General features: G+C 45.8%; 1 protein-coding gene across 7 annotated transcripts in view; it reads right to left on the reverse strand.

Moving 5' to 3' along the window:
* The window catches only part of LOC121552259 (gephyrin), a 112,896-nt gene that overhangs the window by 13,783 nt on the left and 85,849 nt on the right, over positions 1–13,264 (reverse strand). For 4 of the 7 annotated variants that reach the window (XM_041865023.2, XM_041865022.2, XM_041865021.2 and 1 more), the window contains exons 10-13: positions 12,749–12,823; positions 3,073–3,135; positions 1,755–1,797; positions 995–1,132 (exon numbers count right to left, since the gene is read on the reverse strand). In XM_041865023.2, the coding sequence (XP_041720957.1) occupies positions 995–1,132; positions 1,755–1,797; positions 3,073–3,135; positions 12,749–12,823 (319 nt within the window). The remainder of the gene's footprint in view (positions 1–994; positions 1,133–1,754; positions 1,798–3,072; positions 3,136–12,748; positions 12,824–13,264) is intronic. The other 3 variants (XM_041865026.2, XM_041865025.2, XM_041865024.2) reach the window with 1 other exon arrangement.

A 13,264-nucleotide genomic window follows, 5' to 3' on the forward strand; every position in this document is an offset into this window, starting at 1 on the left:
TAGCAGAAAAACACCCCCAAAGCATAATGTTTCCACCTCCATGTTTGATGGTGGGAATGGTGTTCTTGGGGTCATAGGCAGCATTCCTCCTCCTCCAAACACAGCGAGTTGAGTTGATGCCAAAGAGCTCGATTTTGGTCTCATCTGACCACAACACATTCACCCAGTTCTCCTCTGAATCATTCAGATGTTCATCGGCAAACTTCAGACGGGCCTGTATATGTGCTTTCTTGAGCAGGGGGACCTTGCGGGCACTGCAGGATTTCAGTCTTTCATGGCGTAGTGTGTTACCAATTGTTTTCTTGGTGACTATGGTCCCAGCTGCCTTGAGATCATTGACAAGATCCTCCCGTGTAGTTCTGGGCTGATTCCTCACCGTTCTCATGATCATTGCAACTCCACGAGGTGAGATCTTGCATGGAGCCCCAGGCCGAGGGAGATTGACAGTTATTTTGTGTTTCTTCCATTTGTGAATAATCGCACCAACTGTTGTCACCTTCTCACCAAGTTGCTTGGCGATGGTCTTGTAGCCCATTCCAGCCTTGTGTAGGTCTACAATCTTGTCCCTGACATCCTTGGAGAGCTCTTTGGTCTTGGCCATGGTGGAGAGTTTGGAATCTGATTGATTGATTGCTTCTGTGGACAGGTGTCTTTTATACAGGTAACAAGCTGAGATTAGGAGCACTCCCTTTAAGAGTGTGCTCCTAATCTAAGCTCGTTACCTGTATGAAAGACACCTGGGAGCCAGAAATCTTTCAGATTGAGAGGGGGTGAAACACTTATTTCCCTAATTAAAATGCAAATCAATTTATAACATTCTTGACATGCGTTTCCTGGATTTTTTTGTTGTTATTCTGTCTCTCACTGTTCAAATAAACCTACCATTCAAATTATAGACTGATCATTTCTTTGTCAGTGTGCAAACGTACAAAATCAGCAGGGGATCAAATACTTTTTTCCCTCACTGTAAGTGTGTGTGTATTCCCCTCCTCACCTCTGTAGTTGATGATCTCAGTACCCAGGATGGCGGTCATCTCCAGCACAGTGATGAAGGCCTTGTCCATGGAGGTGAGGGGGAACGGGGACATGCGGTGTCTCCGGGCCACCTTGGTGATGTCCACTGCACTGTGACCTGAGAGGAGAGTAGAGGAGAGGAGAGGAGAGGAGAGGAGAGGAGAGGAGAGGAGAGGAGAGGAGAGGAGAGGAGAGGAGAGGAGAGGAGAGGAGAGGAGAGAGAGAGAGAGAGAGAGAGAGAGAGAGGACACAGGAACAGGGTCTTACACAGAGTCATACACATATATACAAGTATGAGACACACACTCATGTAAGTAGGCACGCACACACACACACACACACACACACACGATTTCCGCTCTTGACAGCAACCATGTTGTTCTAATAACAGCAGTGGAATCATTCCAAAGGTAAGCGGAAGAACAAAGCGAGGTGTAACTAACGTGTAATCTCTCTCTCCTACCTCTGCCTAGCAGCACAGAGAAGAGAAGCTACAGTGCATGGAATCCTCTTGACCCAATTCCTCCCTTTTAAACTTACGCTTCCACAGCATATTTCAGATTCATAACATGAGCCTCCATCAGCCCCTGGCACAACATCACACGTCTGCGCGGACGGACGGAAGGATGCACCAATGCTCATGTATGAACACACACGCACACATACACGCGCACACACAATTGTCCTGCTACAGGGGGCACTCTAAGTCGCCTCTTAAGGGCGTGTGGTAGAGTACTTACTTGATCTTAGGATATTTTCTTTGCTGCTGCATCGTGACTGCACCTGGGGAGCGAGAGAGAGAGCGAGCGAGAGAGAGAGAGAGAGCGAAAAAGAGAAATGAGATTTTTAAAGACCAGGTTGCCTTTTCGACATGTTTGAAAGATGATATGTTTTCACAACAGTCAAGAATTGACAGGGAAAGAGCTTTGTGACACTACACCTATCTTGCTCTTTGTCCTTCCCTATAGATGTCTTCTTCTTCCTGACCTCGTATAATTATCCTCTTTTATATGGTGCATATAATCTCATAGGCATAGCAGCACTGTAAATCACATGGGTAATAATAATTCAAGTGCCTCTTGTCTTGCTTGTTACAGTGATAGCGGCTGGAATAATTTAACTGAGCTAAAATACAGTAGATTAGTTCAATTCACAGATATAGCTGGATTAGTTTAACTGAGCTAAAATACAGTAGATTAGTTCAATTCACAGATATAGTGGACAAAGGCAACAACATCCATATTGATTAAACATTGATTATAACAGATATATTAACAGCAATAATAGCAGTATTGATAGTGGCTGCTCAGATGTGGAGCAGGAGGGCTGCGTTTCTCTGAAAACATCTGATTCTATAGGAACGCTAAGCTAACGCTCAACTAACGCATTCTTAATGCTGGTCTAACGCTAGGTGGGGACTAGAGAAGAGTAGCTAGACAGAGGGAATGGTTAAAGTGAGGCGGTACAGTAAGTACAACCATCACACACTCTGTGAATCTGGGTGTGTGGGGCGGGAGGGGGTGGGGGGTTACGATCAGTTTTAGTTCAGAAATGATGTCTTTATTCAGTTTTGTCTCTATGTCTACCTATCTGTCTGTCTCTTTTCTGTCTCCTGTCTACCTGTCTGCCTGCCCGTCTGTCTTATCTGCTCCATATCTATGTGGCTCTGCAACATGTGCCCCCCACACTACAACTGCTGCAACACCGCTGGGTACCGCACAGCCAGAGGCGGGGAGAGAGGGACAAGGGGGATGGAGGGGAGGGAGGGATAGCATGACGTGGACCCATAGCCGAGAGAAAATCAAAAAGACCAGACAAGATCGCAGCTAAACTAGTGAACTGAGAGAGAGAGAGTGAAAGAAAGAGAGTGTGCACTACTGGAGCAAACTGATGATGTCTACAGACATCCTGCAACACCAGAAACACCAGACACAGCTACTAAAAGCAGAGCATGTTAGGGAGAGAGAGAGAGAAAGAGAGATGGCAAGAAAGGCAGAGAAACAGAGAGAAAGACAGAAATGGAGGGCAGCAGCTCTTCAGCTGGGGGGGGATAGTTACTCGAGAGCTGAAGGTCCTATGGCTCCTGCGATCATCTTTAAGCCCCTCCAACCTACACTGGAGCTAGTAGGAGATAAAGCATCATCACAGGCATCAGTGAACATCAACTCCCAGGATGCATCAGTACTGTACCACAACACAACAACAGAGACAACAAGAGAGAGACAGAAGGAGCAACAATCGACTGCTAGCAGAAGGGAGAAGGGATAGGGTAAGGGGGAGTGTATGAGAGAGAAGGTGACGAGGTTGAGAGAGAGTAAGAGAGGAGAGAGAGGGAGAGAGAGAGAGAGAGGGGGCGAGAAAGGGGTAGAGAGAGAGAGAGAGAGAGAGAAAAGAGGAGGAGAAAGAACGGGATGGGAAAAAGAGAGAGAGAGAGACAGAGAGAGAGAGAGAGATATAGAGAGATAGAGAGCGAGAGAGAGAGAGAGAGAGAGGGGGGGGGAAGGGAGGGGATGGTAGAAGGGGAATTACTAAGGCTACAGAAGACATAGGAAGATCAACTTGCAGTAGACATAGAAAGCAGAAATGAAGACTAGCAATAAACAACATAACTAAGTTATGAGATTCAGTACATTACAGGTGTGCCTTTCTCTGACAGGATTTGATCAGAACTTACAGTACCATATTATGTCTAACATGGACTTTTTGACAAACTACACAAAAATAACCATGAACCTAACAAGATGTATTACACAACATAAAAACACATACATTGGGTGTCTTTCTAATGAAATCTATCTAGCCAGTCTGCAAGGGAACCCCTTCAAAAGTCAACCTTAAACAGCAAATCTGTTTATATTCTCTATACTTGTCAACAACTTTGTTCCTCACTAGCGTAATTCTAACTTGATATCAGTGGCGGCTGGTGAAAAATATTCTCGGTGGGGCTGTGCCATACTTTTTTTTTCCTGTAACCATCGCGATATATTTTAACACAAACTGCAGGACAGCAGTGCTCAGTGAAACATTCAGTAATTATTTAATGCCAATATTAAAAAGTTGAGGCATTCTTACACAAAAACATATTACACAAACCCAAGCCTTTCATTTGCATTTAAAGTGAACTTTTTACCATTGGTAGTAAACAGGCAACGCAACAGGCATGCTGTCAGAACAGAGTGGAAAGTGGACAATAACATGAAATTATTATAAAGTTTATAGGAAATCTTACACTGTATAAAAGGATGTATAATATAGAAATGGATATCAAGTGGATGAACTCAAACCTTTGACTGGAAGAATAGCATACAGTATTTTATGATCATACTAAATGTGACTAATTGTTAATGTGCTCCAGAACTGCAACAATTAATTGATACAAAACAACATATATACATTAATATTAGCAAAGACACTATTAAGACTTTCTAGAGTACCATATATAACTGGATTTTTTATGCTAAGGTCAACTATATACAAAGAAACATGCGGCCAGAGCTGCTCTGTGTGTGTGTGCTGTCATCTTATTTGTACAGGAATTTTGCCCGTCTGTCCTTCTGAGTGGCAAACCTCTCAATGACCCTTTGATTAAAGTCAGGAATGTCCCTGACAAGTTTCTTCTCCATGGAGAGCATGGCCAGAGCGTTCAGGCGATCCTGTGTCATGCTGTTTCTCAGGAAGGTCTTGATCCTTTTCAGTGTAGAGAAGCACCTTTCTGACTCAGCAGTTGTCATGGGTGTGGTGATGAGGATCTTGAGGAGGCTGGCAGTCTCTGTGAAAGTGCTCTGAAGGTTGTTCTCCATGAAGAACTGGTACAGGGGCACTGCACCACTACAAGCCTTGAACTCACTGTTCTCATAGATGAGGGACAGTTCGGTTTTGAGCTTGGCCTTGTTCAACATGGGGTACGCCTCCACGGTTGTTTCAAGCGCTGTATCGGGGAACTTCACACTGTGTTGTGGGAACAACTCTCCGTGCAATAGTGTTGCGCTGATGAGGTGCTGGGTGAAGGAGAACCTCTCTTTGGCATGACTCAGGATGGTATCACATACCTGTAAAAGATACATCATCAGCTTTAATTTGCAATTAAGCTATTTTGATGCAAGTGATCCTGACTGACACATGCCTATGTCCAACTCAAGTATATGATTACCAAGGTGCTGATTGTTCAGGGTTTTGGCTACATACTACCAGGCCTGAAAAAAGTTCTATGGGGAAACACTGACAATTACATCACAACTTACCTCTATAGCCAACCTCTGTTGTTCTCCTGGTCCCAGCATCCTCCGTCGCTTGATGGGCTGTTGCTGCTCGTCAGATGCGCTGTCCCCACACAAAGAGGGAATTGAGGCCCTGGGTCCAAAAAATAAAGTTTAATTTGATAACTTGCAATCAGACTTCTTAGCTCACTGTAATTCCCCCTCAACACACAACCAGTGACTTATATATATATATATATAGACAGACAGACAGACAGACAGACAGATAGTGTGTATATACACACAAACTATGTCTAGTAACTGCTTTTAACCTGTGATGTACATAATTAACTGATGTTATTACGTTTTAAAGCCTTTTTCTATTACATTTGTGAGAGGGATGCAACATAATTTTGTTCTGCTGTGCACTTAGCAATAAAGTTAATCTTCAATAACAACTAGGCCTCTTCTAGAAATTGACCTGGTGGACACCTGAATAATTATTACAAACTGTGTAGTACTTTCCTGCATTATTATCAACGTCTGATTGTGTCTTTTTGGACAAACACTTGTTCTCGTGGTCGAGTAACAACAACTGCGCTCCTTGAGTGACGGGGTGGTACTTGGTGAGAGAGGGAGAGAGACGACCCAAATTGCGGAGTAAACTAGAAAAACGGACGTTACACATGGCGGAGTGGCATTACCACATTTAACAAACCAAACATTGAAATACCGTTATAGAAGGTAAAAGTAAAAACCCAAACTGGTCTGTGCATCAATACCGGTATATAGTAATATATAGGCAACATACCGTATATCTGTATCAATTATGTATCAGTTTTACATGTGACCCATATCAAATTTGCGCATTCACACTGAAGGAGCACACAAATGCAATGCTCATTTGGCGTGATTGTCGTGGTAACACAGGTGAAAAAAATCCTGAATGGTATCCTAATGGCAGCCATTTTGGTTAGGGAGAAATACAAACAACTCTACTGCCATACATTCCAATTAGACTGAAGGCATACAGTTGTGTCCAAATATATTGGCACCCTTGGGCTTTTCTTAAATAATTCCCTATTTCTTCTAAAATCAGTTGAAATTTGAGAGGAAAAAATGGGTCTCCACACCTTTAATTATATTTCTGTAAACTTAAGTTTACAATTGTAATTTAGAAAATATAGACAAATGTCATGGACTAAATTATTGGCACCCTGGAGCTAGTACTTGGTTGCACAGCTTTTGGCCAAGATAGCTGCCAACATATGCTTATTGTAGACATCAATGAGCTTGCTGCACCTTTCTGCTGGCAATTTGGCCCATTCTTCAGCAGCAAACTGCTGTAATTCTTCAATGTTTGAGGGTTGCACTCCACCAACTTCTTTTTCAGATCTTGCCAAAACTAATGTGGTCCCGTGTAGCTCAGTTGGTAGAGCATGGCGCTTGCAACGCCAGGGTTGTGGGTTCGTTTCCCACGGGGGCCAGTATGAAAAAATTTATGCACTCTTAACTGTAAGTCGCTCTGGATAAGAGCGTCTGCTAAATGACTAAAATGTAATGTAAATGTCTTCTCTTTCCTTTTAAAATACTAAAACAAATATAATTGTGACGGCTCTATGATAATCACTCACTTTGATGACCAGACACATTTAGGCTTTTAAACTGTTGTAAGTGAACTATTCATCTTTCTAACAGCATCTTTATCAGCCAATAGTAAATATAGTTATTTACCTGATTGTTAGCATGCTTTCTGTGAACCTCTGGACAAGTGCTTTAATGAAGACAGGGTCGATGTTCCTCTTCTGCAGCTGGCTGAAAAGCATGTCCACATTTGGCATGATCTTGTGGAACAGTGCCAGGAAAAACAGAAAGCCTCGTCTTCGAGCATCCTCACAAAGCCCCCCGCCTCTCTGACAGTCGGGGCATCAAAGTTCCCAGAGTCTCTGATGGTCTGGAAACACGTTAGGAGGTCATCCCTGTACTCGTACACAGTGTTTACAGCGCGACTGTGGAAGTTCCACCGTGTTGTAGAGGCTCTGGGAGTCTATGCGCAACCACTTCGTCAAGCACGGTGGTTCGCTTGGGAGACCTGGAGAAGAAAGCAGAAAATCCTGCAAGGTCGGAAAAGAAAGTGCCGATCCTGGGGATGCGTGAAGTAGCCTGCTGCATGATGAGGTTCAGCTGATGTGCATAGCAGTGGACGTAGTGCGCATTTTCGTACACATCCACTATTTTACGCTGCACTCCCGCCGGTGGCTCCCCTCATCACACTTGCTCCGTCGTAAGCCTGGGCAATAAGTTTGGCCTTTTGTCCATGTGAGAGTATGGTGCTGAGCCTCTCCAGCAGCGCTGTAGCGATGGTGTCGGCGGTTGCGTTCTCGATCAAAATGAACTCGAAAAACGCTCTTGGACGTTACTTTTAGCATCGATGTAGCGTATCACAAGCACCAACTGGCAGTGGGTGGAAACGTCAGTCGTCTCGTCAGCTTGAATGGCGATAAAATCAGCACTCTTTACTTCCTCCAGGATGTAATCCTTAAGCACTGACAACATACAGTCCAACAGCTCGTTCTGTATCGTCTTTGACGTGCCCTTAAAAACGGTAGCTGTCTTCAGGTGCTCCTCCAGCACACTGTCGAGGGAGGCAACAAAATCCACTAAGCCCCGGAAAATGCCGGGGTTGTCCGAGGAGTCAGTCTCCTCGTGCCCACGCAAGGCCAACTCAAAAGCCCCACAGAACTTCACACAATCGATAATTTTGGATAGAATGTGCCTGTTTTTATCCACCTCCTCATTGTGTTTCCTCACCGCAATCCTGTGGCCGTCATCCAGCTGCGTAGCAATGTTCACCCCTTCCTAATACAGCTAGCTTTACAGAGTTGTCCATGTGTGCCCTGGTGTTCTCATGTTTCTTTACCTTCTCTGACAGGTGCTTCATATCCCTCACTCCGGTACCTGTCCATGCTGAATCTGACCCCGTCGTTTTAAAAAGCAAGCACGGAAAGCAAAATAAAGCATTAGCATCAGTGCACCCAGCTAGCCAAGCCTTCCTGGTGTACCAGCTACGGGAGAAGCCGCGCATATACTGCTTCCCTTTCTCGCTAGCCTGCTGTCTGATTGAGAGGTCAGGTTGATCTGGGCCCAGCTCTTTCACCCGAACTTTCTCTGACAAAGTTCTCCTCTCAAACGGATCTTGGAGGAGAGATTTCACCGAGTTAGGGTTGGGTCTTGGAGGAGTAACGTTTGGCGTTCGCCATTGTCGTCTAGTAAAAATGGCGCCACTGGAGCCCGGTCCTTATTTTATCAGGGGGCGAGCTTGGGGCGATAAAATAATCGCCCTCCTTGGATTCGAATTAAAATCGCTGATTAGCTACATTTTATGTCATACATTCATATCTTAAATTAGCAATTGGCTTAACTGCTACGTAGACCCGCCTCCTCGGGGCACTTTCTGTATCGCCCAGAGCTGACGAGGCGTTTGACAGGCAGAGGAAAGGTTGCGAATATGATTTTCTATCATATCTTACACATATTACTGTGTGCATTCCATATTTCAAACACACAAATATTGACATACTGATGTTTTTATTATTATTATTATTATTATTATTTTTTTTTATAATTTTATTTAAGGGGCGGCGCCCTAGCGCCCTCTATCGGCCAGCCGCCACTGCTTGATATTCTACTAAGCAGAAGGGGGATCAGGTCAGTGACTAGGTCAGTGACTAGTCTAACCGCTCCTTAACGTTCATGTAATGTTTGGGTATAACCGTATGAGAACAGTGGATGATGCTGCTACATCGGTGGCACTAGGAATGGACAGAGGGTGAGACACACCAACACAGGTGGAAAGAGAAAGACAACAGAACTTCACTGGGACAAACACTTACTAAAGAGATTTACCACCAGAAAGCCATGGAGAGAGAGAGAGCACAACGACTTTTGTGGACAGATAGATAGAACGAAAAAGAGTGCAGAGAGGAGAGAGTGAGAGAGTGCGGAGAAAGAGTGCAGAGAGGAGAGAGTGAGAGTGCGGAGAAAGAGTGCAGAGAGGAGAGAGAGAGTGCGGAGAAAGAGTGCAGAGAGGAGAGAGTGCGGAGAAAGAGTGCAGAGAGGAGAGAGAGAGAGTGCAGAGAAAGAGTGCAGAGAGGAGAGAGAGAGAGTGCGGAGAAAGAGTGCAGAGAGGAGAGAGAGAGAAAGTGCGGAGAAAGAGTGCAGAGAGGAGAGAGAGAGTGCGGAGAAAGAGTGCAGAGAGGAGAGAGTGCGGAGAAAGAGTGCAGAGAGAGAGAGAGTGCGGAGAAAGAGTGCAGAGAGGAGAGAGTGCGGAGAAAGAGTGCAGAGAGGAGAGAGAGAGAGTGCGGAGAAAGAGTGCAGAGAGGAGAGAGAGAGAGTGCGGAGAAAGAGTGCAGAGAGGAGAGAGAGAGTGCGGAGAAAGAGTGCAGAGAGGAGAGAGTGCGGAGAAAGAGTGCAGAGAGGAGAGAGTGTGGAGAAAGAGTGCAGAGAGGAGAGAGAGAGAGTGCGGAGAAAGAGTGCAGAGAGGAGAGAGAGAGAGTGCGGAGAAAGAGTGCAGAGAGGAGAGAGTGAGAGAGTGCAGAAAAGGGTGCAAAAGCAAATGTGTGGAGAAACGGGTAGAGCAAAGCACAATATCATTCACTCCCACCTTCCTTCCCTCCCCCTATCCGTCCCTCCCTCTATCCGTCCCTTTCCATGGAAAACAGAGAAAGAGAAGTATACTGTATGCATGATGTGAGTGATGCAAAATGTAACACACACACACATACACAGACTTTCTAGTACAGGTTTCATATAATTCAAACAGTTTGTGTTCAGACACACACACACACACACACACTGGAGAGTGGAAAAAGTGAATATGCCCAACAGTGTAATTCAAAAGAAGGAATTACCGAAAGTCTATTTGAGGCACACTGCACTGTAGCGATACTTGTGCCAGGAGTGTGTGTAGGTGTATTTGTGACTGGGATGGCTGCCATTGACTGTGTTGGAGAACATGTGCGCTGCACTGAATGAGATTGAGTGTTTATATATCATGTATGAGTATGCTGTGTGTGTGTGTCTGTGTGTGGGTGTCTGTGTGTGTGTATGTGTAGTGGAGCTGGTTGAAGAGTGTGTTCGGATGAGTGTGCTGAGTAACTGTTTGCATATGTGAGTCTGTGTCCATGTGAGTACGCTAAGTGTCTGTCTGTCTGTCTGTCTGTCTGTCTGTCTGTCTGTCTGTCTGTCTGTCTGTCTGTCTGTCTGTCTGTCTGTCTGTGTAGCAGAGCTCTCAGGCCCTGCAGCAATATGCCTACCCTTGGGCGAAACCCTGAATATACACCAGCCTATTAAACTGAACGTCAATGGAACAGAATACACACACACACACACACACGGAAAACAACCCTAATGACTTTCCACGGCAACCCGATAGTCACCGTGGAAACAGCCTGAAACGGCCTGACGACGGGTTGTCATGGCGATCGTCTACAGAGATCAATGGCGGAGGGGGCGCATGTGGAATAGCGAGTGGCGAGCACGGAGGCCGGGTCAGGCAGAAAGGTCTCGGAGTGGACGCGCCTGGGGGAAATCAATGGACTAACAACGGACAAGGTAAAGAAGCGGCTCGTGGTGACAAGGGAACAGCAAGTGTTTCTGTGTTTCTGTGCTGAGCTCAGCAAAAAACAAAAGCGCTGTCAGACAAATTATGCAAAGAGGGATTTAGGAGGAGAGGAAGAGGAGAGGGATGTGACATGGGGCAGACAAATTATGCAAAAAGGGGGATTTAGGAGGAGAGGAAGAGGAGAGGGATGTGACATGGGGCAGGGAGGGGAGGAGAGAAGGGGAGGAGGATAGGAGAGGAGTAGCCTCATCCCTAAACGGGAAGCATGGGGAAGTCCATGGTAGAAAAATATCTAAATAAGGGTGGGATTGGGAACCCGCTGTAAATCAGTGATGCCTCGCAACATATCAAACCAATCAAATGCTCCAGAGGTGCTCACTAGATTAGTGCAGTAGGTGCAACAGGGATTTCCCAGAAAGCAGGGAAATCGCAGATTAAAAACCTCATCAAAATATGTCGATATACTGTATGTGATTTTGTATAGAGCACACTTCTGACAAAACACAATTCCGTTTTTCCTCCAGTTTTTCTTCAATTTCCTGCGATGTTGCAAACTAGCACACAGAACAACTCTCTGCAAAATGTGTCGTCCCCGGTCTGAAAACAGTGACAAACATAACACGTAACACCAACGGGCATGTGAGGGAGGGTTCTTGAAATGTAACATCCAATAAAAACCCTGCGGTCCATTCAAACCATTTTTTGCTATCCAAAATTCTCCAGACCTCCAAGGCAGGTGTGACAACGAGGTGATTTTGGAGCTATGGCTACGCAAGACTAGGAGAGGAGAGGAAAGGGATGAGAAGAGAGGAGGAGTACAAAACCCTTCACCACCACTCTATCCCACAGGAGAGAGGGATAGAAGAGAGGACAAAACGAGGTGAGTGATAGAGTGACAGAGTGGGGAAGGACGGGACAAATGCTTCTGTGGCACTTCAAAGACAACACTCACTTCCCAGCAGGACCTAAGGGGAAGAGAGGGGGAGAGGAGCGAGGGAGAGAGAGAGGGGGGGAAAGGGGGGAGAGAGAGGGGAGGGAGAGATGCCCCTGGGATGCCCTTTGCTCCACACTACTACTCTAGACTACTCCAGGGTCGATTCGTGGAGAGGGTCGAGCGTCGTGTAGGAGGGACGCCACCTGACGTAAGACAATGGGGCTAACCTTCAGCACTTCCTCTGGCTAAACTGAGTGTAAGCTACTGTGGTACACACACACACACAAGGACATTGATGTGCACATCTTCTCATAGACATGAACAAAAGCACAAAAATACATACAAAAAACGCTACAAGAAACGCTCCCCTGCCCAGCTCCCAACACACACACACGACTAGATGGGTGACGGATGAGAGAGAATGAACGCTGGTGGAGTTCTAGAGAGGCCTGAGGAGTGGATGTACTGAACACTCTCCTAACTCCATCCCTACTGTACTGTTCAATGTAAGGCCTTTGCTATGGATAGACACCCTCTGTTAAAATGCATGTTGGTATGAACAGAACAAGCCAAAATGCCTCGAAAGACTACACTACCCATACTACTCTGTGAGCCAAATTCCTACTGGAACCTTTCATATTGTGTGTTGCTCCCCTATGTCAATATATCCTATGTGTCCTTCCTGCCTCTCCTCCCTCTCTTCCCTACAGTCTCTCACTATCTTTCCTGTAGATGAGCTCCAGTACTGCATGACCACACAGGGGAGCCGCAGACAGACGGCTGCCTGAGATGGTGAGCCCTCTGTGGGCTGTGGATCCTGGTACCTCCCCTGTCTGTCTACGTACCTCTGGATGTCTAACAGGTGTCTTTGGGGTCTCTGAGGCCCTAGTGCTGTGTGGTGACTGTGGCTGTGTCTATGGTGAGGAGCAAGGCCTGCATGCCGGTATAGAGGAAGGGTAGGAAGAATGTAAGGGGGTTTACCTGGTCCAAGGTAGAGTACCTTGACTTGAGCGTGATGACCTCATCCAGGTGAGCCCTGAACTCTCTCCGTGAGGCCTGGAGGAAGCCACAGGATAGGTCACTCACCTTCACACATGCCGTCATGCATCACACACATGTCCCATATTGGTAGACACACACAGGCACGCACACACACACACTCAAATGTCCTGGTACAGTACATTAGAACACATGTATAGTTGTGGCCTGGCACACACACACACACACACACACACACACACACACACACACACACACACACACACACACACACACACACACACACACACACACACACACCAAACCCAGGACTACTGAGGTGACAAATACAGCAATCAGTTCAAACAACAACAAAAAAAGACCACTGACAACAAAACAACCAATGTTCTGACAATACAGAACCAAAAATTGATGAAATAACAACCAAATAATGTGACGGCAACTTCACACGAGTTTTCGCTCCAACCTAGAGCACGTTTAGCATGGGTCTGAGAGTGA

The sequence above is a fragment of the Coregonus clupeaformis genome, chromosome 36, assembly GCF_020615455.1.
Source record: "Coregonus clupeaformis isolate EN_2021a chromosome 36, ASM2061545v1, whole genome shotgun sequence".
Taxonomy (NCBI): Eukaryota; Metazoa; Chordata; class Actinopteri; order Salmoniformes; family Salmonidae; genus Coregonus; species Coregonus clupeaformis.